Source organism: Gavia stellata, chromosome 3 (assembly GCF_030936135.1).
Source record: "Gavia stellata isolate bGavSte3 chromosome 3, bGavSte3.hap2, whole genome shotgun sequence".
In the NCBI taxonomy this organism is placed as follows: domain Eukaryota; kingdom Metazoa; phylum Chordata; class Aves; order Gaviiformes; family Gaviidae; genus Gavia; species Gavia stellata.
Genome location: NC_082596.1, coordinates 26,400,534 through 26,427,181, shown reverse-complemented (window position 1 = coordinate 26,427,181; position 26,648 = coordinate 26,400,534). Strand labels below are relative to the sequence as shown.

Genomic DNA, 26,648 nt, shown 5'->3' with positions numbered 1-26,648 from the left:
GAAGTTAGAACCAAGTTCCATACTTTGCATCATAACACACATCACAAAGAGCAGCATGGTTTACGCAACTGAAATAGAAGGGCACAAGTATTTTACTGGTGTGAGGGAATGCCTGAGCAGAGGACATCTGTGATATATAATCACAGGCAGCTCCACGTCCTTCTGGGAATTACACTGCTGAAGTGGGTTACACAGGACTGCCCACGTATGCCAGCAGTTTGGCTCAGGCTAGCTGGGCTCGTCTAGCCCGGGGGTGGAAGCTGTAAAGGGACATTTCCCACGAAAGAGGATGGGGGGGAGGAGGAGGTGTTCCTGAGGCTGTGACACCCCCACACACACTCCCGCTACACCCCGCATACTGCAGCCACCAGGCACCCACACAGACACACGTTTTGCCGGTGCAGCGGCTCCCTCCGGGGCGATTTCGCCGCCGGCCCCCCACACCTGCCGGGATGGGCCGTACCGAGCTGAGCCGGGCCGCCCGCCGCCGCCCGCGCTCCCGCCGCGCCGGTTCCGCGCCAATTTGCAGAGAGCGGGGAGGCGGCGGCCTGCGCTGCGCCGCGCCGAGCTGGGCCGAGCCGGGGGGGCGCCTCGGCCAGCCCCGGGGCGCAGCGGGGGTCAGGCTGGGAGGGGGTCACCGCCGCTGCCCGCGCTCGCTCTCCCTCCAAAAGGGGCCGAGCCGCCGCCTGCCCGCCCCCCCCCCCGGCCGAGGGGTGCTGAGGGGACGCGCGGGAGGGCAGGGAGCAGGGCAGGACCGCGGCCCCCCCTCCCCCGCGCTCCCGCCTTGCTGCGAGCGAGGCTCCCTCCAAAACCTGAGGGGGAAGTGGGGGGTGGGCCCGCCGGGAACGCAGCCCCACTGATGGGGACACCCACCCTCCCCAGCCGGGACACCTTCCCTCGGGGGGGGGGGTCCCGCACAAGGGGGGGATCCCCCGCAGCGCCGGCTGGGGCCGGGGCACCGCAGGGATCGGGGGCTGCGAGGGGGTTGTCCCCGCCGGGCGCCCTCCTCGCCAAGCCCCTGTCCCGAGGGTCAGGGCGGGGGAAGCCGGGACCCGCCGGCGGGGTGGGGTGAGGGCGGGCGGCGCGGGCCGGCAATCGGGGTCAGCCCGCCAAGCGGCCCGGCCGGCTTCCCCGCCCCCACCGCGCCCGTCTCCCTCCAAAACCCGGCAGCCCGCCCCCCGCCACCCCCACGGGGCTCTCTGCCGCCGGGCGGCCCCGGGGGCGGGGGAGAGGGTGGGTAGAGGGGAGGCGATGGCGGGCTCCCGCCGACACCCCGGCCCGCCGCGCTGCCCGCCCGGGCCATCGCCCCTCGCAGCGGCGCCCCGCAGCGCTCCCTGCCCCGGGCGGGAGGGCACCGCGGGGGCGGATGGGGCCGCGCGCGGACACCCATCCCCCGGCTCTCCTCAGCCGCTCTCCCTCCAAAACGGTGCCCGGGCGGGCGGGCAGCCCGCCTCGCCGCTCCCAGCCGCCGCCCCACGCCACCCCACGGCCCGCCGCGGCTGCGCCCCTCGCACCCCGGCACCGCATCTGCCGGTACCGCCACCTCCACTGCCGCCGCTACTGCCATCATCATCATCATCATCATCATCATCATCACAACCACCACCACCACCACCACCACCAATCATCATAACCACCGCCACCACTACTACCACTACCATCATCATCGCTGCCGCCACGACGGCCGCCCCCCATCCCCACCGGCGGGACCCCCTCCCGCCACCCCCCGCGCACCTCTGCCGCCGCCGCCGCCCGGGCCGCGCTGCTCAGCTGGCGCCGGCGCCAAGTCGCTATATAGCGCGGCCCGGGCCCGCCCTGCGCATGTGCGAGGGCGGCAGACAGCTCCCCCGCCCGCCGCCCTCCCTCCGCCAGCGCCCGCGCCCCGCTCGCCCCAGCACCGCCCATTCGCCGCGCGGCCGCCCCGGGCCCAGCGGCTCCCCCGCCCGCCGCCGCTGCCGGACACCCCCGCGCCCCTCCCGTCCGCCCGCCGCGGCTCCCTTAGCGGAGGCGTCCCGGGAGAGCGGCGGCAGTGCCGGGAGGAGGGCTGCCATCACGCAGGGAGAGCCGCCGGCTGCCCCGTCCGCTCTCCCCCGCCCCGGCCCCGCTGGCGGGGCACCCCCGGCACCGTCATCCCGATCCGCTGCATCAAGCCCCGGGTCCGGTCCGCGCCCCGCCGAGGCGGCTCCGCCGGCGGCCCCCACGCGCCGCGCGCCCGGCAGGGCGCAGCTCTGCCCGCCCCGGGGCGGGGCCGCCGCCCGCCCTAGCCAATGGGAGCACGCCGCTACGCGACAACGTGCAGCTGGCGGCGGAATGTAAACACGGCTCCGCCGCGCGCGCCCTGCGCCGCTCCGCCCCGCCCCGCTCCGCTCCGCTCCCGCCGCGGCCTGAGGGCGGGCCGGCTCCTCCCGCCCGCCTAAGGGCAGCCGCCCGCCCGGTGTCGCCGCCGGCAGCCCCTGTCAGCGGGGATGCGTCCCACCGGCACCCCGTGCGGCTGGGGAGCGGCCCGCTGCCCGTCAGCGACGTCAGCCCGCGGCCGCTCGGCGACACCCGCTTTGTCCCTGCGCCGCCGGGCTCCTGACACACCGACACGCCGCTGCTGCGGGACACCCCGCGTCACGGGTGGGGGGCGTCAGCCGCTGCCCGACGGCTGTCGCACATCTCGCCACACGGGGATGGCCTTCACCCAGCTGTGCCCCATGAAGGCACCCGGCTCTGCTGCGAGGGGCCCGGGCTCTGACACAAGGGGCCTGGGCCTTCCTCTCCAAAACCTTCCCTGAGGTCCCTTCTCTCTCCCTCCGTTTTTGCAGCGTTCTTAACCGCAGAGAAGTTTCATCCCAGCAGAAAAGAGGCCTCCCCCAAGCACAGCCTCCACGGTCCCCCGTGGACAGCCCTGTCCCCTGCCCGGTAGCCTCCCCTTCTGTCAGCCGGGCCGGGCCGGCCACCGCCCCTCCGGGGCCCACCGAGTCCCAGGGCAGCAGTGCCCGCTGCCCGAGCACCCACCCCGCAGTCCTTCCCCATCAGGAGATGATGCTGAAGGGTGAAGCGGTAAGCACGCCTCCCAGTCACTGGTAACATGGCTTGAGGGTTGCGTGGAGTTTTCTTAACAAATATCCTAAAAAAAGAAGCAGAAGGAATCCACGCTGCCCCAAAAGCCACCAAACCTCACAGTACCGTGGACTTAGCAATGCTTGGAGCACACGCTTTTCTTTCAAACACCCACAAGTGGGGGCTGTGCGTGGAAGTAGGCCCTCACCTCAGCACAGGGCACCTGTGGCCATTTTGCTGATGGGAAGCAAGTGGTACTTTCCCTCTCCTCTCCTGCAGCACAGAGCACACGTGCTGCAAAAGAGAAGCCGCAGCTGCCTTCAAGTAAATCCACTTCATCATCATATTTTTCACTTCTGCTTTTTCTTTTCCCAAGTGTAACACCATTAAAGAGTAAACATAGTTTTTGCCTCCAAATGTCTATTAGAGCAATTAAGCACGATAACCAGGTTTTGGTGCTTACCTTCTCATAGCTTTGCCATTTTAAAGGGCAAGAGGAAAGGCAGCACAGCCCACCAAAGGCAGAGGTGTTACAGTAGGGTCGCTAACAGCAGTTTAACAGGTCACGAGTTTCAGGCAGCAAGGGCCACCTCTCAACTGTGGGTGCTTATAGCACCTGACAGAATGGAGACGATGATTCTTGCAAACTTCAAGTAAAGCAGCACGCAGACAGATGCGGGAGATGGATGTTGCAACCACCCAGCCTCCTCAGCTCTGCAAAACGCCTGTTCCCGTCCTTATCATGAAGAAAATCTTCTAGTTGTGGCTCAAAAGGGACATAAAAAACCCCACAAACCACTGTCATCTGTTCAAGCCCATTGGCACTTAGAAACAATCTTTGTCAACTGTCTATATTGCACCAGCTCTTTTCAAGACATATAACTCATGTCATAGTTCAGGATGCCTAAAGCAGACGTAGCCTTCAGCAGGTAGCTCTCTGTTAGTTGATCTCCACTGAAGTCCACCAGCAAGATACATCCTGCTGTCTGGAAGTGCATCTCCCACTCCACCAACTACAGAGAGAAGGTGGTCTCCTGAATTTGGGCAAATTTGACCTAACTGTAACCTCGGGCCTTTAACTGACTTGCTGACGTTGAAACCCTACCACAGCCAACTTGTTGAGAAGAACTGGAACTGTTTGAAGGGGCTAGCAAGAGCAGAGAGACAAAGTCTCTTTTTTCCTAAAAAAACCTCCACCCCTCACAGGTGTCAAATTAGGGCTTGGTGGCAGCCAGCCTCCAAGCAGCAAAGCTGTTTTGGTGCATCAGGAATAAATTCCGTGGCACATCGTGAAAGGAGAATACTGCAAAGTGAATGGTAGCTAAAAATTGAACGGATTAGGTCTGCCATGAATAGATCTCAGCACAAAGATTGTAATGACTACGCTGCTCATTTTTCCACACCTTTTGATGTGAGCTACTGCAGGTTGCGTGCCACCTTATTTGTGTTTTTGCCTCAGGAGTGGAAAATGCACCAGGTTCTGTAACATTCTCCACCCCGCCAGCAACTTCTCCCATAAATTTTCAGCAGTACAGAAAAAAAACCCAGAAGCTAGTGTGTAATAAAATCCTGCTCCAGACAATGAAATTATGATTTTAATGCAAGCTAATATGCTGACGTTTTGATGTGGCAATAAATCTAAAGTGACTTAGTCCACACTGTGACATTTCCAAGGGAGTTAACACACAGTACATCGTCTTTCATTACGTGGATGCCTCCTTAGCGGGGATAAGTGTAAAACGGAGAAGAATTTTTAACCTTCTAGAAATACACTACAAGTGCTAAGCAGTATTTGTGCTGGGATCTGGTAAGCCCTTTTAGATTAATCTAGTACTTTCTTCTTTTTTTTCTAATTACCGCTTCTAGATATTTTCCAGAGAAGGTGTGAACCCCATTGGAAAGGTAGGAATTACAGGGCCTTCTTTACAAGTTTACACAGCTGAGGTTGCTTTGCTTGGTTATCCTTTTATGGATCTCTTTGAAGGAGCCCGGAGTCTACTAGAGATCTATAAAGCACAGATCGAAAGCCATGAGGATCAATCCATTTACTGAGTGTGCTTAATACTGTTTTTCTCCCAGAGCTCCTGAATCCACCTGTTTGTTCCCAAGGAAGGGAGCGGTATTTTATTATAAACATTTGCACACAGCTCCACTGTAATCCAGGCACAAAGTAACACAGAATATCGCCCCCCATATTCCTACCTTGTTGCAGTAAATATTTTGCTATGGTCATTCGCTTGTGCTGCTGGGCTTTGTCCTTTTGAGTCACAGCCATGTTGTCAAAGCTATTCTATAACTTAGTTAAGGGAAAGTCCTGCTCCAGGACTCGTGTGGATGAACCTCATTGTTTTTAAGAGGAGTTTTAAGCTTATTTATTGCAGAATGGCTCCAGCTACATAGCCCAAGCAAAGCACCATTAAAGCTTTACACCCCTCCTAAAGAGGAATCCTTTAGTAGGAAGTTGCACCCTTCTCAAACTGAAGTGTTTTTCTTCTGCTGAACAGCGTGGGATAACTTGAAACCCTGAGATGTCAAACCCCTTGTTTTCTATTAGAGCTTATAACATTATACTACTTTCCTGCTTGTTTCATTTCAGAGACTTTTTCAAACAAGGCATGATCCAGTTTAATATGCGTTAAGGAATATTTTTAAGACCTTACAAGACTGACTTATTTTGGGTTTTTTTTTCTGATTTGGAGGGGAGAGAGACCATATTACAGTTATTAAGAACTTGTTAGCTAAAATATAACACAGAGAAAACCTTTTAGTCATAAGCATGTGAGTATGTCTTTCTAAGGTCGATACAAGCAACAGAGAGCATAGGCAATGACCAGCTATTGATAAGCAGCCTGCATGACAATCAGATCAGCTTAAGACAACCAGTACTAAGAGTTATTTTTATAATAGAGGAAGAAAATTCAAGTAGAGATCAAGAATAAGTTAACAGTTCCCTTACAATTTGCAGGGTCAGACCTAAAACCGTATAGCACGATACAAGGATTTCCTCTTTGACTTGATTTTTTCAAGGCACACTTTTAAAGGAGGGGGGGAAGCAGAGAGAGTGAGAGTTACCAACCTTTCAGACCTGCATTCAGAAGTAGATGCCATCACTCCTCAGCAGTCATAAGCAAACCAACGGACTGTCCTTCTGGCTCTTGTTAGTAGCTGCTTTCTTTCTTCTTGAGATGATGTACCTTTCTCAGTAGTAAGAAGCTTGGAATAAACATTATCTTGTCCTGAAAGTCTTTTTATGCAGAAGATGCTTTATCAATGTCCTGTCAGAGACCAATATCCTCTCCTGTAGGTGAACATTTAAACTCCCACTTTCAACACACCACGGGTGAAACACCTTTAAAGTACAATCCTTATGGTTGATATCTTGAACAAAGCCCGCAGTCAAACCCTGGTGAGGACAGCACCTCTGCATTGAGAAGCAGCACCTGTAACTATTAGCCAAACATTAAGTCTATCTTCACCTGCCTCCGCATTGGCTCTCCTGTCTGCAGCTCAAAGAAATAACAAGACCCACCTTCCTCATATTTTACAGCATTGCTTCACCACTGGGCTGTAAACGTGACACCTTTTGGACCGGGAGATAAGTGTAGGTAGGGGAAAAGAAGGAATCTCAGGTGACAGAAAAGAGCCACATAGAACACAAGTAGGACAATAATATAGTACTTTTTACAAACAAAAGAGATTAACTTATCTTCATCGTGACCTCCTAGGGTGGGCAGCATGTTGGGAGTCACCCCTTCCCCTTGCTGCCAGGAGAAGCAGGCAGCTGCGTGCAGGGGAAGACCCTCTTCTCCCTGGCTCAGCCTCTGACCTAGGAGTGTACGTGGTTCCTCATTCAGATAAGTCACATCACCTCATCAAACCTACAACTGCTAGGTCCTGGGCTCAGAACTTTCCCTCCCAAGCATGCAAGGTGAGGAGTGTTTACTGCTGATGCTCCAACTTCCAAGCAGTGTAGCAAACATCTTTTCAACACTTGGGGACTAAGACTTATGATTCTCCATAGCCCCATCTTGGCTATGTTTAGGATCGTGGATCTCTCCAGAGGCAAAGGTGATGTGCAGGATACCCCATCCCAAACTGCCCTCCATTAGTAGGTATTTGGTAAAGATGCATCTACTAATTCAGCTGTTAGGCGGTTTGTCATGAGCCACAGAAGCCAAACTCCTCTCTTTCCTCCCCACTGAATACAAGACACATCCATCTCCTATTCCTCAGTCTCACACCACAGACAGAAAAGCTAGAGCTAGATCTGAAATTCTCTGCTGGGAGTAGACAAGGGGATACCTCTGCCCTTGTCAGTCCCCACCCTTTCTTAATCGTGATCTCACCTTCTTTATTCACCGTGCAAAAATTGACATCTGTTGGCCATTACCCACATACCCCAAAAGCCTGAGGCCTCCCCCCCTGTTTCCCACCTCTCTCTGCCTCTAATTCTCTGCAGAGCCCCATTTCAAGGGATCTGGGATTCTTTTAGCACTCAGAGAGGCTGATTTTGGGGCATAATTATATTTCTTATATTGCCTGACTAGGTCATCTTGCTTGGACACAACAATGTGAAGGCTGCACTTCAGGAGAAAGTATAGACTTACGGCACAGCCCATGCCTGCAAGTTGAGGTCTGAAGTCTGTTCCTGGCCACTAGCCTAGTTCTGTTAGTCTTATCTGGGTTTTCTTTTTTGGCTATTATTCTTTTTCCTTAGCTTGCCCATGAAATTACAATATAGTTACCTATCTGCATCATTAAGGTATTTGAGTGTTCAACTATCAATCTGCCCACAAAACTTTGGAACAAGTCAAGAGACTTTAACTTCTGAAGTATTAGTTATACAGCAGTAGCTTCAGGACAGTATTTTCATGAAGAAAAAGGCTGGCTGAGAAACAAAACTTTATACACATCCTGTTAAGTCTTAGTTCAGCCCCATTTATTCTAAGACTGATCTATCGTGACCACATCATGGGAACAACAGTGCCGCAGCAGCACCAGCCTGTTCTTTTGATGAGTCATTTCTGTATGTGTCAAAAACCCTGAACCCTACTTGCAAGTATCATTGAATAATGGAGGTAACAGCGTTTTGTGGTTATAAACATGCATGAAAAGAAGTCAATGAGCGAAAGAAAGCCAATACTGAATGACCCAATGAGGAAACAGAGTGCCTCCATCAGTGTTGTGTCAGAGAACAGTAATTAGTATGCTAGCTTCATCAGAGACGTACAAGGATTTATATAAACAGGAAAACTAGAATGTAAAGTGAGAACTTAAGTCAATATGGGTAGATTAATATGACCCTTTATATGAATATTTTTGCTTTGGCATGGAGAATTTTTTAAAAATACTAGTTCATGATGTTTTAGAAAGTGTACAACCTAAATTTAAAAAGCTGCATTAAGTCTGAACTAAGCACCCCCAAGAGGAACACTATCAGTATAGCTTTAGGTTATCTGTATGGATATGATTATACAGGCGTAACTGGTCAAACTTTCTCCTGCAGAATACTGTACAGCTCTGCTGCTTTGATAAATATGCAAGTCACAAAATCTACATTTGAAAAGGAGAGGTTTTACTTGGTGCTTCCTCTGAGAAGATGGATGCTTTGTTGCACAAATTCCATTTTATTGCTGTCAGTTAAATAGATCATTTTGTCACCCAGTTTGCTCAGTGGGTGAGAATTAAGTCAGGGACTACTTGCAACAACTCAACCCATAGAACCCATGGAGCCCAGCAGCCTGCATCCAACGTGCTGAGAAAGCTGGCTAATGTCCTTGCAAGGCTGCTTTCCATGATCTTTGAAAAGCCACAGAGATCAAGGGTTCCTGATGACCTCAGGGGAAAAAAAATATTCACACACATTTTCAGAAAAAGCCAAAAGAACAACCTGGAGAAGACCAGTGAGACTATTGCTTACATTTAAATGGCATTCCCCACATTTCAGCTTGCACCCATTGCCTTTTGTCCTTTCACTGGGCAACACTAGAGAAGAATCTGGCTCCGTCTTCTTTACTACCTCCATCAGGTGTTTATATACCTTGACAAGATCCCCCCAAGCCTCCTCTTCTCCAGCCTAAACAATCCCAGCTCTCAGCCTCTCCCCATTATTTTAGTCTTCAATCCTATTATCATCTCCCTGGCCTCTTGCTGGATACACACCAGTATATGTCCTTGTCTCTCTTATGCTGGGGAGCTCAGCACTGGGCACTACACCCAGATGCGTCTCACCAGCACAGAGTGGAGGGGGAGGATCACCTCCCTCCACCTGGTGGCAACACTCTTCCTAATGCAGCCCAGGAAGCTTTCAGTTTTTGAGGCCACAAGGGTGCACTGCTGCCTTATGGTCAGCTTGGTGTCCACCAAGAGCCCGGAGGCCTTTTTTGCCAAGGTGCTTTCCAGCCAGTTGGCCTCCAGCCTGTACTGGTGCCTGGGGTTATTTTTCCCCCAGGTACAAGACTCCACATTTTCCCTTGTTTAACTCCATGAGCTTCCTGTCAGCCCATTTCTCTCCAGCCTGTCAAGGTCCTTTTGAATGGCAGCACAGCCCTCTGGCATATAAACAACTCCTAGTATCTTCTGCAAGCTTGCAGATTGTGCACTCTGACCCATGACCTAGGTCATTAATGAAGGTTTTTAACAATGTAAGAGCCAGTATTGATAAGGTATACCAGTAGCAACTGGCCTCCAGCTACACTCCATGCTACTGATCACAACCCTTTGAGCATAGCAGTTCAGCCAGTTCTTGACACACCTGCTCACCATCTACTTATGTGGTCCATAATTCATCAGTTCAGGAGGATGTTATGGGGACAGTGTTAAAAGCCTTGCTAAAGTCAAGATAAACATCATCCACTGCTCTCCCCTCATCCACTGAGCTAGTCATTTATTCATAGAAGGCTATCAAACTGTCAGGCTTCTTTTCCCCTGCATAAACCCATTCTGGCTACTCCTAATAACCTTCTTGTTCATGTTTGGAAATTGTTTCCAGGATTATTTGCTCCATCACCTTCCCAGAGATCAAGGTAAGATTGACTGTCTTTAGTTCCCCCTAGTCTTCTTGTCCTTCTTAAAGATAAGGACACTTGCTTTCTTCCAGTCCTCAGGAATCCTGTCCATTGCTATAACCTTTAAGATAATTGAGAACAGCTCCACAATGACATGAGCCAGCTCCTTCACCAGTCATGGATGTGTCCTCTAGATCTGTGTATGTCCCATCTCTTTAAGCATTTCTTAACTTGATCCTTCTCAACCAAGGGTTGACCTTCCTTGCTCCAGCCTTTCCCACTGGCCTTCAGGGGCCTGCAATTACTAAAGTCTGGTCTTACCAATAGAGACCAAGGCAAAGTAGACAAAGACTACCTTAGCCTTCTCCATATCCTTTATCATGAGGACTCCTGCCCAGTTTAGCAGCAGGCCCACATTTTCTCCTATCTTCCTTTTGCAGCTGATATACCTGTGGAAAGCCTTTTGTCCTTCACATTCCTTGCCAGGTTCAGCTACAGATGGCTTGGCTTTGGCTTCCCTAACCCCACCCCTGGACATTTGCACAGGGTCTTTATGTCCCTCACAGGTTACCTGCGCCTGCTTCCACCTCCTGAATGCTAACAGCAACCTTCAACACAGATTCTTCACGGTGCTGCATGGCAGGAAGATGAAAGGCAATGGGTTTGAGCTGAAACTAGAAAGGTTCAGCCTAGATAAGGAAAAGCCTTCCCCCCCACCCCATGCATGCTTTAAGTGGTAATGTGTTTTTATCTCTGTCCTGTTCACCTACAGCACTTCTGCATGCTGATCAGGAAACACAGCAGTTGGCAGAGCTGTATAACATTCCTTAGACCACGCATTGTCACTTAATCAGCAATGCAAATTGATTCCCAGAAGAACTTCTGTACTAGAGCAAGCATTCCAAGATACTAGGTGCTTGTACCTACCACACCTGAATAGGGTGCTCAGGCATTTGGATTTTGACCGACCTGTAACATAAAAGAACAGACTGACAATTTTTAATAGGCCATTTTTTATTGAGAGTTAAGATCATGTCTCCCCATGGTGCGCAGAATGCACTATGAAAACAAAATACAGAAGATCGCTTTAGTAAATACACACTGGTTAAGCAATGCTACTTTTTGGCAAAGTGCTGTATTTTGTCGGTTTTCAGCTTGTGTTAAACTATTAAAAATAAGAGCCAGACATTCTTCCATATCAAAAGGACTGCTACAAATAGAGAAGTGGCTCTGGAGAGAAGCTGCCATATATGCATAGACTGATGTACAGTATTAATCCTAACTGAAATGTCCCTTTTGAATCTTCAAGTCTGCTGTGTAGAAGGCACAGTTTAAAATGCGAATCTGTCTATTGACCAATACATATGAAAATACAGTTTCAGCAAGATTCATGAATATCAATCAGTATGAGACAGTGCAAGGCCTCCACTTTTACAAGAAAAAACACACACTTTAATACAATTCAAAAACCATATAAAAAGCCACACAGCTCACTATTAAAACAGAAAACCAAAACAAATCTAATTGCCCAATAGCTCCAGGCACAAAACAGGGCTAGACCAACATAAATATGTAAAACAAATTAACAAAGAGCCATTGATGCAGTACTATCTCACACAATAATATGGTTTCCAATATTACAAATTGAGAAGCGCAGCTTTGTGCAACAAAACAGTTATATCCTGAAAGATATAGGTTTTCATCACCAGAAAGTTATCTAGTAATGTAGTATAAAAAGATCAGTATCTCCCAATTCTAGGAGCAGTCTAAAGTTGCATTTACTTGCCTATGAGAAGAACGGACCAAGGCTCTCACTGTAATGCCTAGGAGCCTTATACTCTCAACTCCATCTCCCCATTAAGGGTTAAGGATTACTTACTCCTTCCAACACGGGGAGGTGGAGACTCCATCTTCCTTCATTTCACTTTAAGAAAATTAAAGCTGAAGGAAAGTAGTTACTTTTTATATAAAAGAAAAATAAAGGAAAGCAAAGAATTTTCCTGAGCTAGAAAGTTGGCAGTGAGGACGAGGAAATGTAAGCTGGGCAAAAAGTTGGAGTGATAAAGGTAGATAATCTGAGGCAAGTAGAGTATTCGTGACCAGATGAGAGACTAGTGAAACTACAGCTATTTGCAGATAAAGCAGAGCATTTGGACCACAAAAGAATTGTTGTATGGACATGGGCACATACTGCTGAAGAGAGTAGTAACAAAATCCATTTTGGAAACTCATGATGCTACCCATTTTGTTTTCTTTTACTGTCCATGTGAATTCAACAAGTCTTAAGAAAAGAAGAGACTAGTGTATCCAGGAAAGCACCTCTTGCTTTTATACATTTAATTATTTGTCAACATCCCTTTGCAACAATCCTACCTAATCCCAGCAAAGCAGCGCATCTGCAGTGAAACAGAGGTTATAAGTGTTGTTTCGTGTACACTAAGTATGTGCCACAACAATTCCAGCTGCAGAGTGTGCAGCAGTACCACTACATCAAGGTTAATCCAAATCGTTGGGTTTTTGCTTCACTGAAGTTGAAGCATTTGGCTAAATTTAAAATACTTCATAGGTCTGGAATAATTCACATTATTGATCTTGCCTAATTTCAAAGACTCCTCACATGACTCCTTATACTAACTTCTGTATAAGGACTACTGGAAGACATGGTTGAATGTAATGTTAACACTTTAATGCCCTAGGCACTAAACACAAGGAAAAAACAGTAAGTCACATTAAGCACTGACAGAAAGGGGGATAAACTTACTTATACTTCCCCCTTCTTTCAGTGCAGATTTCCGCTTCCTCACTTCCATAGCCATTTAATCTACTTCCCAGATTGATCTATCAGGGTTTGGCATGCCATGTGGCTGCTGTCTAATACACACTCTTTGTTAACAGATGAACTTTAAGTGTCTGCCAACTTCCAAAACAACTTGCAGTGTTCTTAAGAAAACTACTTGTTAGCTTTGAATGGCTTTTCTTTCCTGTTGGCCCACAGAATTGCTATCCCATTCCTTCTGCCCCCAATGGGCTAGGAGAACAACCACTGCCGATTTATCTCGATTTTTATACACCCTGTTATCACTGTGTTTAGTTCTGTAAGACTGTTTTTCAGCATGCTCTTTTCCCTGCCACACACTGCCCTTCGTTTCCAGTCACAATTAACTCAGACTTCATTTTCATAGAGAGAAAGAGAGAAGACTAGGAGAACTTCTGATAAAACCTTCCTTCTAGTTACTTTTGAGCTACTCTCAATCTGTAAATATAAGACAATCTAACAACAATTAGCAGCTCAGAAATAGCTATCCATCAGCCTGACTTCTTTAAAGAACAGTCAGCTACTGATAGGATTAAAAGAACAGTCAATCCACCATCTTTTTCCTTTAACTAGACTAGAGATTACATGAAATAGAGTAGGGGAAATACATCTTTCAAAGATAGAAAGAGTTAGAGAAAGTGAGTAAGAACTTGAACTGTACCAAGTAAAACCCAGTTAAGCTATCTGGGTTGTGCATCTGCACTTAACCCATAGGTCCACTTTTCCTTCCACTCCACTGTGAGGTACTACATCCATAACACCAGTGCCAGATCACACTGCAACAATATTGGGGGAACATTTAACCTTTTTCTGATACCCATATTAAGTACCCAACACACCTACACAGACTCCACTAACACAAGTAGGTACTAGGCAATTCAGATTAGATGTCCTTCTTGTAACAGTTCAGCATAGCTACGTAACATCCACTGGCAGCTATAGTATTTCTTTGTTAGAAAGTAATCATATACGCTGAATACAGACAGATACACAAGCTGTCAAGTACTGGTCATTAAAGCATACAGCTAACCTCAAATTTTCTAACTCCACTTTGATTAATGCAAAATGTAACTGATTTCCACCTCAGTTAAGTTTCTTTAAAATAGCAACTAAGAACCCATCTATACATCATAGTTCATAAAACAGCACACAAACTATCATACTGATAGGCTTTCAAGACATTGATATTTAACATCAACATTTAGGACTTGATGCAAGATGTTTGGAGATTTATGTGTCATTTCAAAAGAATGTAACACTAGTTACGATTGCGTTTGAGGGATTGATGATCAGCTTCAGATTGACCACACTTACCTATGCATAAAAACAAGAGCAACCTAAAAAAACAATTAGACCATAGATTAAAACCACGAGAGCCATCAGTAATTGAACTGACGCTGGCAAGGCTGGTGAATCAACAGTCCGTTGTGCTTGATTTGCCGAGAGTGGCAATCCCTGGCGAGGTTTTGGCGACGGAGACCATTTCTGTTGAGACAGTGTCTTTCATTCTGTTCTTTTATCCAGTGGGTAGGACGAAAGCTCTTGTTTTTTTCCAGAAAAGTTGAACGAGTAGCAAGAGCTGTGACGTAGCAGTGAACACGCTGTCCCGTTTCATTTCGGGCCTCCAGTCTAGAAACGTAATGAGCAGGTATCAGTCATTACTGAGGTGCATTGGAAAGACACGCAAACTATAGAGGGCAGGAGAACATGGACATCAACATCCAGCATTTCAAAAGGACACCCTTTATCTACCGGACAGAGATTTGGGCTGAGGTGAGGTCAAGCCAGTTTAGGAAAACAACGCTGGTAAGTAATGCGTAGTCCTGCTAACTCACTTTTAGCGTGAAGCCACCACAATAGTGTTTGGACTTCTGCTGTATTATGCTATTGCACCCTTTCTTCTCCACCCCACCTCCCTAAGCCCAAGATGCAATATAGATCAGAATATAAGGCAATGTGTGTCACACTGTTCCAGCTTTAGAAGACTTGGAGTTATCCTCTAGGCAAAGTTTGCTTTAAAATAATCTTGAACATAGGTGGTTCAGCCTGAAAACAGAAGCACACTAATGAAAGTTTGGATTGCCAGCCACACAAGTAAATCTAAACAATGTTCATGCACAGGAATGGGAAAGATAGACCAGTTGTGACACACACAGGAAATAGCTTAAAAGGATTATTCCTCAACCAGCCCTCTAGATTTTATGAGCAGAGAGTCAGCAGTTTTGGCAAACCCTTACTCCATCATGCACTAGTGAAAAACAAACCAGCAGCCTATGCAAGCAGGGGCTGACATATTGAAAAAGGACTTCCCTACTCGACAGAACAATCACTGGTGTTTCCTGAAGCTTCCAAAGTAAAGCTAAAAATAGCATGGCCATTTTAAAAGCAAAGCAAATCCCAAGTCTGAGTGCCACAGCTGGTGTGAGACCAGTGGCACCAGAGTTGCTTCCCTTCTCTCTCCTCACCCAGGACCCAATGACTAGCTGTCAACTCAGTGGTGCCCAGGAAATACGTCTGCAAGACCAGGAGCTTGCTCAGGCATGAGCAAGAGGTCTCTTGGGAAGTCTGTTTTTCAGCACTAGCCGACTCCATAATAAAGTCTCTTCTGGAAGAGCTTAACTTGCTTTATTGTATGATGTCTCTGTAGGCATAAGGTTGGTCTGCCGTGCCCATGGTATGCCTTTTAGCCCTGCACCTGCAGGTGCCTGGCACAGAAGTGAGCTCTTCTGCCTCCCCCCACTCCACACTAGAGCAAAGTACTCCCCGTCAACAAGGGAATACTCCCTCCCTCTACTTTCTTCTTTTAAATACCCAAATGCACTTGCTTTTGGGTTCTTGGCTGGCTTGAGATGATGGACTGAAGCCTACAGACTCCAGAATAGCCATGTGTGACATGCTGGTTTTCCCCTGTTCATTAACTGGATATTGTACTAAACCTAGCACTTGAAATACAAAGCAAGAAACAAGTGAATAAGATAGTACAAATTAATTCACAGTGCCTTGAAAACATATTTTTCTCTGCAGATTACACCAGTTAATTTACACGAGGGTGCCTGCAAATATGGGGCTCCTGTTTTCTATACAGGGCGATCCCTTAACACGTTCAACAGTGCTGGAAGTGGAACTTCAAATGAAGTCTTACAGGGGAAAGCTGTAAGGAGCTAGGAAGCCACACCATGTCGTGTTACTAGAACCTGTATTTCCTTAGCATGCCCTTGCTGCATGTCATTAGCTAGCGAAGGGCATCAACTGCTAATACAAAGTGTTGTGGAAAAACACGACTAACCTGACGAACAGGGAGAAGTTTATACAACATCCTTTTGCTTTGAAAGGAATTTAAAAGGAGCAAATAGATTTTCTCCACAAAAGGAGGAAAACTGGTTTAGAATTGCTGGCTGAAGATATTTAAGCTTTTTCCCCGTCTTATCAAATACACTTCCAGCACTGGTTTGCAAACCAACACTTTTCTATTTGTCACCTTAAAGTGAACTAGGATAGCAGAGGGGGTTTGAATTAACTAGAAGGCCACACACTTTTCTAATATAGAATTTTGATATCTTAGTAGTTGCCTTCAGTAGCCTGGCACTAGCAAGCCCCAGGCACCGGAAGAATAGGGCTGATGAGCCGCCATCAATGTTGTCAAAACATCATTTTAGAGGTGCTGTGTCTAAAGCCAGACTGCCACTACATATATCCACCACCGTGTCCCTGGCACCTATTTTGCTAGAAAGCATAACTGTCCTGCTGGTTGTGCTATAGCACCAGACCTCACAAGAAACACTGAGGTATTCGGACCCCGCCCCAATTATTATTTAAGTAATTTTTCTGCACTAAGCATTTTGCCTTGTTAAAGCAGATGTAGTTAGGCTTGATCAAGTAACATCATTTGGCACAAAGGTTAGTCCTAAAACCAGTATTGTTTTGGCAGACAAGGCTCTAGAGGAAGCAGTGTTGCTAGCAGCCTGATCAAACAAGAAGCACTGTCCCAAAACAGTAGTACTTACTGTGCCAGTGTGCCTTAAGCAGCTTTTCTTGGCCCTACAATGTTAAATGGCCAACCATTAAACCACTAGACACTTTAAAACAGCTTTTGAAACTTACTGCATTACCAGTGTAATTGATTTTCCCAGTTTCTGTAGTCTACCTCAGCTTTAGACTTGAATCTACTCCCAGTTCTGCCACCCAAAATAACTCTTATACAAAAGTCTAGATCCTCTGATGAAGCAACAGCACAGAATTCAGCGTGAGAAAACTTAAATCACACACCACTTAAGGATCATCACACCTTTAGCTTCCCAACACATTAAAACAGCTTAACTGTACCACATAGTTATAACACAGAATTCTTCTCCAGAAGAATTTATACCAGTATCCCTTGTTCACAAGTCACTGAAAGTCAGTATCTGACTTTGCATGTTACTAATTCCTTCAGTCCCTCATTTTAAAAGGTGCTATGTGTTCCCCCAATTTAAGTTAAGCTAGGCTCTTGAAGCTTAACATCACAAACTGCCCTCGCCAAATATTTATACAAATCCCCTGTTCTCCAAGATTAATAGTATCAGCACTATACTTCAATATCATACAGCAGCATGTCATCTCAAAGTCACACATTTCTTTGAAATAAGAACTTTAAATATGGCAAGGAGGTGATCAGAAAAGTCAATGGGCATCTACCTACAGCAACTCTACTGCTACACTAATTTTTTTCCTGTGTAACAAAGCTTACTATACTATGATCCTTTTTTTTTTTCTCTTCATTTTCAATTGTCTCTAAGGTTAGGCACCAGATGGGAAGAAAAGTCAGCCTTGGTTATTAACCAGGACTCATAAAACACCCAGTTATTTCCAAATCAATGAATACATGAGGAAGTGTGGAGTCATGATGGTAAAAATACTCTATTCGTATACATCTATGTATACTATACTTGTATAACTGCATATACTGGACAGTTACCACCAAAGCAGCAGTGCACAGCAAACACGCATCTGCAGTAATCCCACATGGCCAGATCTTTAAGACGCCCAAAATCAAACAAGATAACTTCTACTTTTAGCAAGGTAAGAAGTTTGCAGCGCAATTTTCACCTTGAGGGGAGTAAATTTTGTAGAATATTTCAGTTTGCTTTTGTTCCACAAGCCACCTGTGGAAAAATTTAATCCCGACCTAATCTATCACGAGGTTGAGGAACAAAAAAATACAAAACAGACTTCCCTGTCAGGATAGTTAAAGTAGTATTTTTTCGTCTCATGAAGTGACTAAAAGGGTACCGACTAACCGTTATGAAAAGTACACATAGCTATGGAGGGGACAAAGTGCTTTCAAATCTACATTATCAGCTACACTGTTAACTGCCATCAGTTTCAACAGGAGTGGAGCATATTCTGCGAGGGAACAATTAGGCTCCATAAATATTCACTGCAGTGTCAAAATAGCATACCTAACTGTTCCCTGACACAGTCATCCTGACTAACATTTTTCTAAGCAGGCAGGCAGCTCTGACCACCCTACCCACCTTGTGTAGTCTTCATGCTTTATTCACTTACTCTAAAATAAGCTGGAAAATTCAGTATTAAGTGTCTAAGCTGATCAAGTAGAAACCAGATATTTTCAGCAACAGAGCTCCTTGACAAGACAAGTCAGACATACCTGGGACTACCGGGGCTGTGAAACTCCTCATCTCCACATCCAGTCTCATTAAGGCTGTGACAGGTATTGTGGACAGCATACACCGACATGCTGGGATGCTCTATTAGGAGGTTCTCCATGGGACTGGTTTCCACTTTGATAGTGGTTAATCCACCTGCAGTAAAACATGGGGGAGGGGTGATAAACCAGCTCTCCTCCATGGGACATGACTCAAACTGGATGAAGCAAGACTCGCTGGCCTCCGGCAAGTGTTCCAAGGGAGACGGTAAACAAGAGAAGACAGGCGAGCCATCCACGGCCGATGCTTCAGTGATGTCTGCTTCCTCTGCAGAGCAGTTAGTGCAAGTGTCTGCTGCAGGTGGCCGTTAGTCAGTGGAGAAGAACCCATGGATGTTGGTGATTGCAGGAGGTCAAAACCAAGGTTGCATGTAGCCAGAAACAGGATATAAAAAAAGAAACAGAAATAAACCCCTATCAGCACATAACAATTGTTTCTTTAAAAGCAAGGGGAGGGGAAAAGGGAGTTCCCTGACAAGCCACGCTAGACACGTAAAACAACTGTTATCAGTAAAGCAGTACAATTGCGTAATAAGTCAAACATATTTTATCTGTACAAGTGGTTCTGCTGAAGCCTGTGTCAGGCTTATAAAGCTGACATCATTTTTCTCATCAGTTTACGTAACATGTTTTGGTACATTTGTTTGGAAGACACCCTACACTCTAATCCACACTGGTTTTGCTTAGGTAAAGTTTCTCCCAATCTACTGGTTTCTAAGCAGAGCTTACGTTTGACAGACGTCTTACCTATAAAGTCAACCAGAATCCACTCATCGTCTTCTTTCTCACTGAACTCTGGCTCCTGGCTGGACAAGCTATTAATCTCTCCCATGAGCATGTTATTTAACCTCTGGAACATTACTAAGGCAGGAACAAGACTTTGGCTGGTAGGTCTTTATATCCAAGGTTCAAGGCACAGCTCACACTGTACTAGAAGAGTGGCATAGACTTGAGATTAAAGTGCATAGATGCTTTATCAGCTTAGGTACGGGACATGCAGAGGCATGACTGGTAAACAGTTTATGTGAAACCTGCAAAAAATGATGACAGGGGTCTTAATGACAAAGCAATAGGTAACATCCCTAGGGAACAAATTAAAAACCCTCTCATTAGTGCAGTCTGAGGCACCAGTGAACTTTTTTCCCCTAAGAGGAGAGGCAACTTCACTGGCATTCACCATTCCCTCCCAGCTAGATACACACAGAAAAAGCCTAGGTCTCTCCTTGGAGCTGAGCGCCTTCCTCTAGATCCTCCTCCCCGTGCAAAGGTCTGTTCAGCTGTCGGTCCCCACCTTCTCCTATGGGAGGAGAGGACTTTTGTACAGGAGCCTTGTGCCCATGCTCACCGAGGTGCTCCCCCAGCTCCCCGCCTGTCTTCCTCCTGCTCAGAGAGATGCGAAGGGCAAGCACACGTTTTCTGCTCCAGACATCGCATCTCCTCTGTTAACACAGCCTCACACCTCTCCCAGAAACTCCTGGAAGGGCTCCCAGGGGTGCCCAAGGCAGCATATCTTCTCTCTCCCGTCATACACAGTTCAGGGCCACTGCCTACGAGTTACCACAGTAGGAAGGCACATCCTCTCTTCAGGTTCAAAGTGCACTACATAGTTACCGGTGGGATTGTTTTCACAGCAAGTGCCCAATTAGTCATGTATGGTAAGTCTAAGTAACAAGGAAAAGTAACTTGTATACTTAATTACTTAATTAAAACTAATGTTTATTTCTCAATACACTTTCCTAAATCTCCATGTAATTGGTGACCGTAAGCCTGAACTCTACTTTTGGCAGTTAAGATGAAAAATCCCTTTACTACCAAGAAGCTGAATGTTGAACCACCTCAGATCAGCATGCTTACAGCCTTTGAATATTTATGTATGAGCCAATAAATAGAAGCCATTAAAGTAGCTGAGTAAGTAAAGACTAATGTGAAAAATATTCACCAATTTAACTACAAGTTAATTCAAATATTACTATGGTGAAATTATCACAGCATGCCAGAATTATTACATTTTAAATACCTGTTTAATCATTAAATAGGGAAGAAGATACACATGTAAGAGGGCATGAGTGTCTGCATTCAGGAAGAGAAAGGGAATAAGACACACTACATTAGACAAACCCAGCCATTAAAAGAAGATACAACACAAAGAATATTATTTAAGGCCAGTATACCCATCTTCATCCTGTAATTCTCAGACCACACTAAAGGGTCATTTTGGCCTCCTACATCACCTTACCCCAGGACACCTGACCCCCGTCACCTACTTGCTCAATGCAAGGACAAGCACCTGCTCCACACAATACTGCTCTTACAGACATTTATACAGCTACCTACTTACTCAAACAGCACAAAAGGAGAGGATTAGAATGTAAAGTAGTCTTCAGAAGCAATATGAAAAGGTACAGTGTAACTCAAGAAGTTAAGCACCCTAGTTCTTCAACAGGAACCATCAGCTGCAGGAAAATACAAGACTAGGAACAAATGGCTCAGCTGCAGTAGTGATAAAAGGCTGTTTTTTAGGACCACACTTTAAAATGAAACATCTGGGATCTCTTTAAGAGAGCTACAAGAATGATCAGAAGTCTAAAGAAAAATGGTAACACTGAAAAAATGGAAAGACTTAACAGAGGGAAAGAAAAAATGACAACAGTAGCCAATTATGCAAAGAAAGAGGCAAACATTTATTCCCTTCTTCTACACTCACTGCAAGCAGAAGCGGCTTTTAACTGCAGTGAAGTTCAGTTTTCAGTGGTTATTAGCAAGAAACACTTTTAACCGTTAAGTTCACTAAGCCCTGGAAGGGTTACCCAAGGAAATGCCAAACGCCCAGTGTTCCTAAGCATCTTCTTGACAAGTTTTGAGACCTTCAATTATAGAGAGAGCTTGCCATGGATAAGGAAACGGACTCTAAGTGAAAGCTTGAAGTCTGTAGCCTTCCGCTTATCTTCCACATCCATCTCTAACCCTCTTCTGGCACAAGGCCTAGGAACAAAAGAGTTTGTTTTTTCTTTAGGCTAACTAGCAAGCCATAGCGTAATTGCTGATCAGCACTGGCTTTCCCCATACTCCCACTGCCACACGCATGTGTTGCCTCTTCCCTAGATCCAGGCTGGAAGTACCTTCAGGCAAGGGCTGTCTTTTTGTTCTGCACATAGAATGGAGTAAGATGAGAGCTCACACTCCTACATTAAGGCTCCATAAGCATCACAGGAACATCAAATAACTAACCTCTAACAAGAAAAAGGGAGATCACTGGTCCTGAGAACATAAGCCAAACAGCTTTTGACCCATAAACAGCTTTCTGTAGATCAAAAGCAGGTTGTCTCATTTTCCCCTTCCCCCACCCCAAGGAGGATCCAAAAGAAACCATCTGAATCATTTAGAAACCGGTTGATGTTTTGATATCCTTTTGGACAAGTGCCTTCAAAAATGCCACACTTGCATGCTATTGTGCAAGTCAGATGGGGACCAAGAAGTGACGCTGGGGCCATTGTCAGGGGAGGCAAACGGGACAGAGGCTGGAAGAGAGGTACTCCAGCTCTCAGACGGGAATTACCAGCTGCAAGAAAAGACAGGACTAGGAACAACTGGCTCAGCTACAGCAGCAGTAAAAAGCTGTTACAGATAACACATCTAACACATGTCAACGGTATTGTATTGTTGCATAAACCCCCTTTGTTCTTTTTTTCCTTTCCATCCTAGCAGAGGAGATGAGGTGCATGCTAAGCAAAAAAAAACCCCAAGAAAAGACACCCCCCAAACCGCTTCTGCAGTTCTCTGGGAGAGCTTGGCTGCTGATCTTCCCGTGCCCCCAGCTCGCAGCCTTTCCGTTACCACCAGGAGGCTCCACAAAGCCGCGTTCAGCGGAGCCGGCCGCTGACCCGGCAGAGCCCGCAGCAGCTGCGCACCTTCCCGGCTGCGCTCCGGAGCCCAGCCCCGCCGCTGGGCGGGGGGAGGACACAACTACCGGCGGCCCGACAGCCGGGAAAACGGCAAAAACCTCCCGGCCTCGGTGTTTTCCGAGGAGGGAGAAGCCGGGAGGGATGCACGGAGAGACGGGAGCTCCGCTGCTGCCTTCCACCGCCTCGCCCGGGCGCTCAGACCACCGTTACAGCCGTGCGTGAGCCGGGGCACGGGCAGCGAGCCTGACCCCCCCCGCCCCGCAAAGCAAAGCAAAGCAAACTCACCTGGACCGCGCTGCTCCCGGCTCCGCGGCCGCGCCGACTCCGCGCCCCGCGGAGCCCTTTGTTGTTATAGCCGCGGCGCGCAGCTGACGGCCCGGCCGCCCCGGCCCCGCCCCTCCCCGCCCCTCCGCCAATGGGCGCCGCCGCCGGCTGTCGCTAACGCACGTGACGGGCGGGCAGGGACGCTGCGGGGCGGGGGGAGCGAAGGGGCGGGGCGGGCGCGGGGACGGGGCGGGGCCGGACGGCCCCGCCCCGTCCCCGCGCCCGCCCCGCCCCTTCGCCGCGCCCACCCCCGCGTTACCGGAGCCGGTGGCTGCAGATAAATTCGCTAAGTTCGGGGAAATAAAGTGCTGAACACGCCGAGGAGGGCGAAATTCCGTTAAAGTGGTAGTTATACGGTTAACGTGGAAAGCAGGTAGTTAGGGACAGAGGTAATTAAGTATACAAAATCTTAATTAATAATATAATTACATATGCAAATTAATTTTTAATTAAACGCGCGTCTTTAATTGGTAATTAAATATGCACAGTCTTGATTTATAGAGCGGTTTGTGTTGAGAGGGGTCTTCAAAGAGCACCTAGTCCAATCCCCCTGCCACGGGCAGGGACATCTTGCAGTAGGTCGGGCTGCTCAAAGCCCCATCCTTGAACACCACCAGTGGTGGGGGCATCCACAACCGGTCTGGGCAACCTGGTCCGGGGGCTCACAACCCTCATCATAAAAAAATTTTTCCTTATATCCAATATGAATCTACCCTCTTTCATTTTAAAACCATCACCCCTTGTCCTGTCAGTCCTGTCACCTGGTAAAAACTCTCTCTCCACCTTTCTTATAAGCCCCCTTTAAGTACAGAAAGGCCGCAGTAAGGTCTCCCCGAAGCCTTCTCTTCTCCAGGCTGAACAACCCCAGCTCTCTCAGCTTTGCCTCACAGGAGAGATATTCCATCCCTCCGACCATTTTTGTGGCCTCCTCTGGACCCGCTCCAACAGGTCCACGTCTTTCCTGTGCTGAGGACTCCCGAGCTGGACACAGGACTCCAGGTGGGGTCTCACCAGAGCGGAGTATAGGAGGAGAATCACCTCCCTCAACGTTTATTCTGCACCGTTTATTCCTGGCACCTTAGCTGGGCTGCGAAGTTTCCAAGTCACACATCTGAAGCCCTAGAAAACTTCGGTCACTTACTCCACCCACTCACTGTTTTCCTTTAAGGAAAAAAAAAGAAGAGGCGATGAGCATAAATGCAGTGCTCCTGAGAGATGAGCAGCTAAAAAGGAAAGGAATTTCCAGGCGGTGAAGATACAGTCCAGGAGAGCTGGTGTAGCCGTGCTGCTCACCTTCAGTCGCTTAATACAACTCTGAATGTATCAGAATGTTAATAGTCACTTCAGACTGCAGTGAATGCCGGCCAACCAAATATCTGCGTCCTTTCAGAAGATGCTGAAACAAATGGGTGATGTGCAGCCAAACAGCCTTTTACATGCAACACATCTTAACAACGCAGGATTATTCATGGTTTCGGTACTGCTGAGTAACTTGGTTTGTAACAAGCGATAATAACATTTTCTACTAAAATACAAGGTGTGCAACATGACTGTGTTACAGTTGCTAGAGTCCAGATAAAGTTCTTGATCTTTTAACCTCAGTGTTTAATAATATCTTCTTTGTACACTTCCTTTTTTTTTTTTTTTTCCTTTTTGTAAGGACAGAATTTTTCTATGTGAAACAAAATGCAGAAAGCAAATTTTGGAAAAACACTGAAAAATATCTTCCTGCAGCTGGGAATAGGCTGTGTAATTTGACTGACAAACTGTCTAGCTGTATGATTTGCAATATTTTTGCAAAAAACTTCAAACATCTGGTATTTGATGATGTTTTTCTAGTCTGAACTAACCCTTCCTGAACTATGAGATCAACTTTATTTTTATAACATCAGCACTATCAAGGGGCGTAAACTGATTGTATGTTTGATTGAACTTCTGGTTTATAAGTTGAAGCAATTCGGGGGAAAGCCTACAAAGTCTCTTTGATTTTCAATGATAGGGGCTCCAAGATTGAAGGGGGGAGGGGAGATGGCAGAAGCAGCGTGTGTCTGTGAATTCAAGATAGGCGAGACAGAAAATTAAATTTACGGAATAAACGCCCCAAAGGATTTATCTGTATTGCAAAATTACATAGTGTTAGAACACGTTAATTAATGCAATACAAAGCACTTAGTGTAGACAAGAACTGTCATGTTTGGCAGCTGGGTTACCCTGGGTCAACAACAACACAAAGTGTTAAACATAGTAGTCTTTGTTTATATTGACTGTTATATTAAGCATTACGTGTTAATCAATTAACATAATGTATTTTTCCAGTGTAGGCAAGCCCTAGGAAGGCTTGGGTTGTATTTGAGATAGACTCTTAATGAAGTTAAAAGGCCAGTGTTTATATTTTTTAAAGTCCCCTGAGAAGTAATTAAAAGGATAGAAGCTCCCCTCTTTCTGTAGTGTTGCTCTCAATTTCTTTACTCTTCATTTCACTTGTCATCTTTAATTCCCTATCATCACAAAATGGTGGAAACAATGGACTTGCTTATTCTTTCCTCCAGATAGCACCGCTGTTGGTAGGAGAAGGGCAGATCTGAAAGATACCCCTCTTCTCAACCTGGCAACCAGCGTGCTTTTGTTCCAGATCTGACAAGTAGTTAGGCATATGAATGGTTACAAATGAAATAAATTATGTGCGTGTACTTAAATACCTGCTGACCAAGAGCCCGGGTATTTCATCCTGCACTCAGGTCAACGACAAATTTTCTGGTGATTGCAATGGTGCAGGCTGTGGCCTTACATGCTTTATCCAAAGTCTTTTAAATCAATGAGCCTTTCTATTGATTCTAATGGTTGTTAGATAAGGCCCTCAGACAGCAAAAGAAATACAATCACTTTGGTCTGGGGCTTGCTGGACACAAAAGCTGACTCAGGGACTGGCCCTCCCTTGAGGAATTTGACTTTTGTATTTGTATTACGGAAAAAAAAATATCTGGAGAGATCCCTGGAGCAAGGGAACTGTTCATGTTTCAAATAATACATGCATTTGCATGACTCTGAATTATTGGCAGGAGTTAGCAGAGGGTCTGTGGTACTTTCTGTGTGCTCAGTGGCAGCTTAATGGCACAGCCATTGCTGTGCCTGCAAAAAATTTCCCTGTATGCCCAGAGTGCTCTGTGTGTCATAGGAATAGTAAAAGACGGGGCAGCGATCCCCTGTTATTTGAACTGTATTGATTTTTCAAGATCCTACGCATTAATGCAAGGCATGACCTATTGTCCGGGTTCCCATTGCGATGAAATACTACAGCAGTATTTAGCAGACACAATGTACGTCTAGCCATGGAGTACAGAAACACTGACCTTCCTACTGCAAGACCTGCGAGTTACAATGAGCGCATTGAGCTTATAACAAAGCACTGCCATGTGTCGTGCCTCTTGGAGAGGCCCTACTCTGCAGACGTGCTTCTTTAAATGGTAGGTGAGAATGCAGATCTATCTCTGTGTTAGAAACATTGAGTAGCAGGAGGGAGAACGACGCCAAATAGAGCTTGCACAGACTAAAAAAATAAACTCCCTCTAAACTTTGGAGAAGATATCTACACCAGACAAAGAGAAATAAAAATTCTTTCCAAACAATGTATAACAAACCACTTGATACTACTCTGAGTGACTTGCATGAACAAATCCATCCTTCCCATGCAGGATGAACCTGGCATATCTGTACAGGAACCTCCACACCATTCATCTTTGCAGATATGTGTGTCATTGGTTTAAGGTCAGTGCAGCACAGCTATCAAACCAAAGTTTCAGTTTAATGTTCAGTTAAAAACTGATGCCCTGAACCTAATCATGATCAAAACC

The 26,648-nt window shown here is 46.9% G+C and overlaps 1 protein-coding gene across 4 annotated transcripts; it reads right to left on the bottom strand.

Moving 5' to 3' along the window:
- Positions 1 to 11,058: 11,058 nt before the first annotated feature.
- On the bottom strand, positions 11,059 to 22,793 carry TP53INP1 (tumor protein p53 inducible nuclear protein 1). 4 transcript variants are annotated; one of them, XM_059815193.1, is made up of 5 exons: positions 22,759 to 22,793; positions 19,319 to 19,602; positions 18,515 to 18,866; positions 16,872 to 16,905; positions 14,443 to 14,496 (listed from the first exon to the last, which is right to left on the bottom strand). In XM_059815193.1, the coding sequence occupies exons 2-5, from the start codon at positions 19,428 to 19,430 to the stop codon at positions 14,479 to 14,481; spliced, it is 516 nt and encodes a 171-aa protein (XP_059671176.1). In that variant the 5' UTR covers positions 19,431 to 19,602; positions 22,759 to 22,793; the 3' UTR covers positions 14,443 to 14,478. The 4 variants fall into 4 exon arrangements, with proteins under 4 accessions (XP_059671174.1, XP_059671175.1, XP_059671176.1 ...); XM_059815194.1 differs by having other exon boundaries at positions 18,515 to 18,863; XM_059815191.1 differs by lacking the exon at positions 16,872 to 16,905 and having other exon boundaries at positions 11,059 to 14,496.
- Positions 22,794 to 26,648: the final 3,855 nt, after the last annotated feature.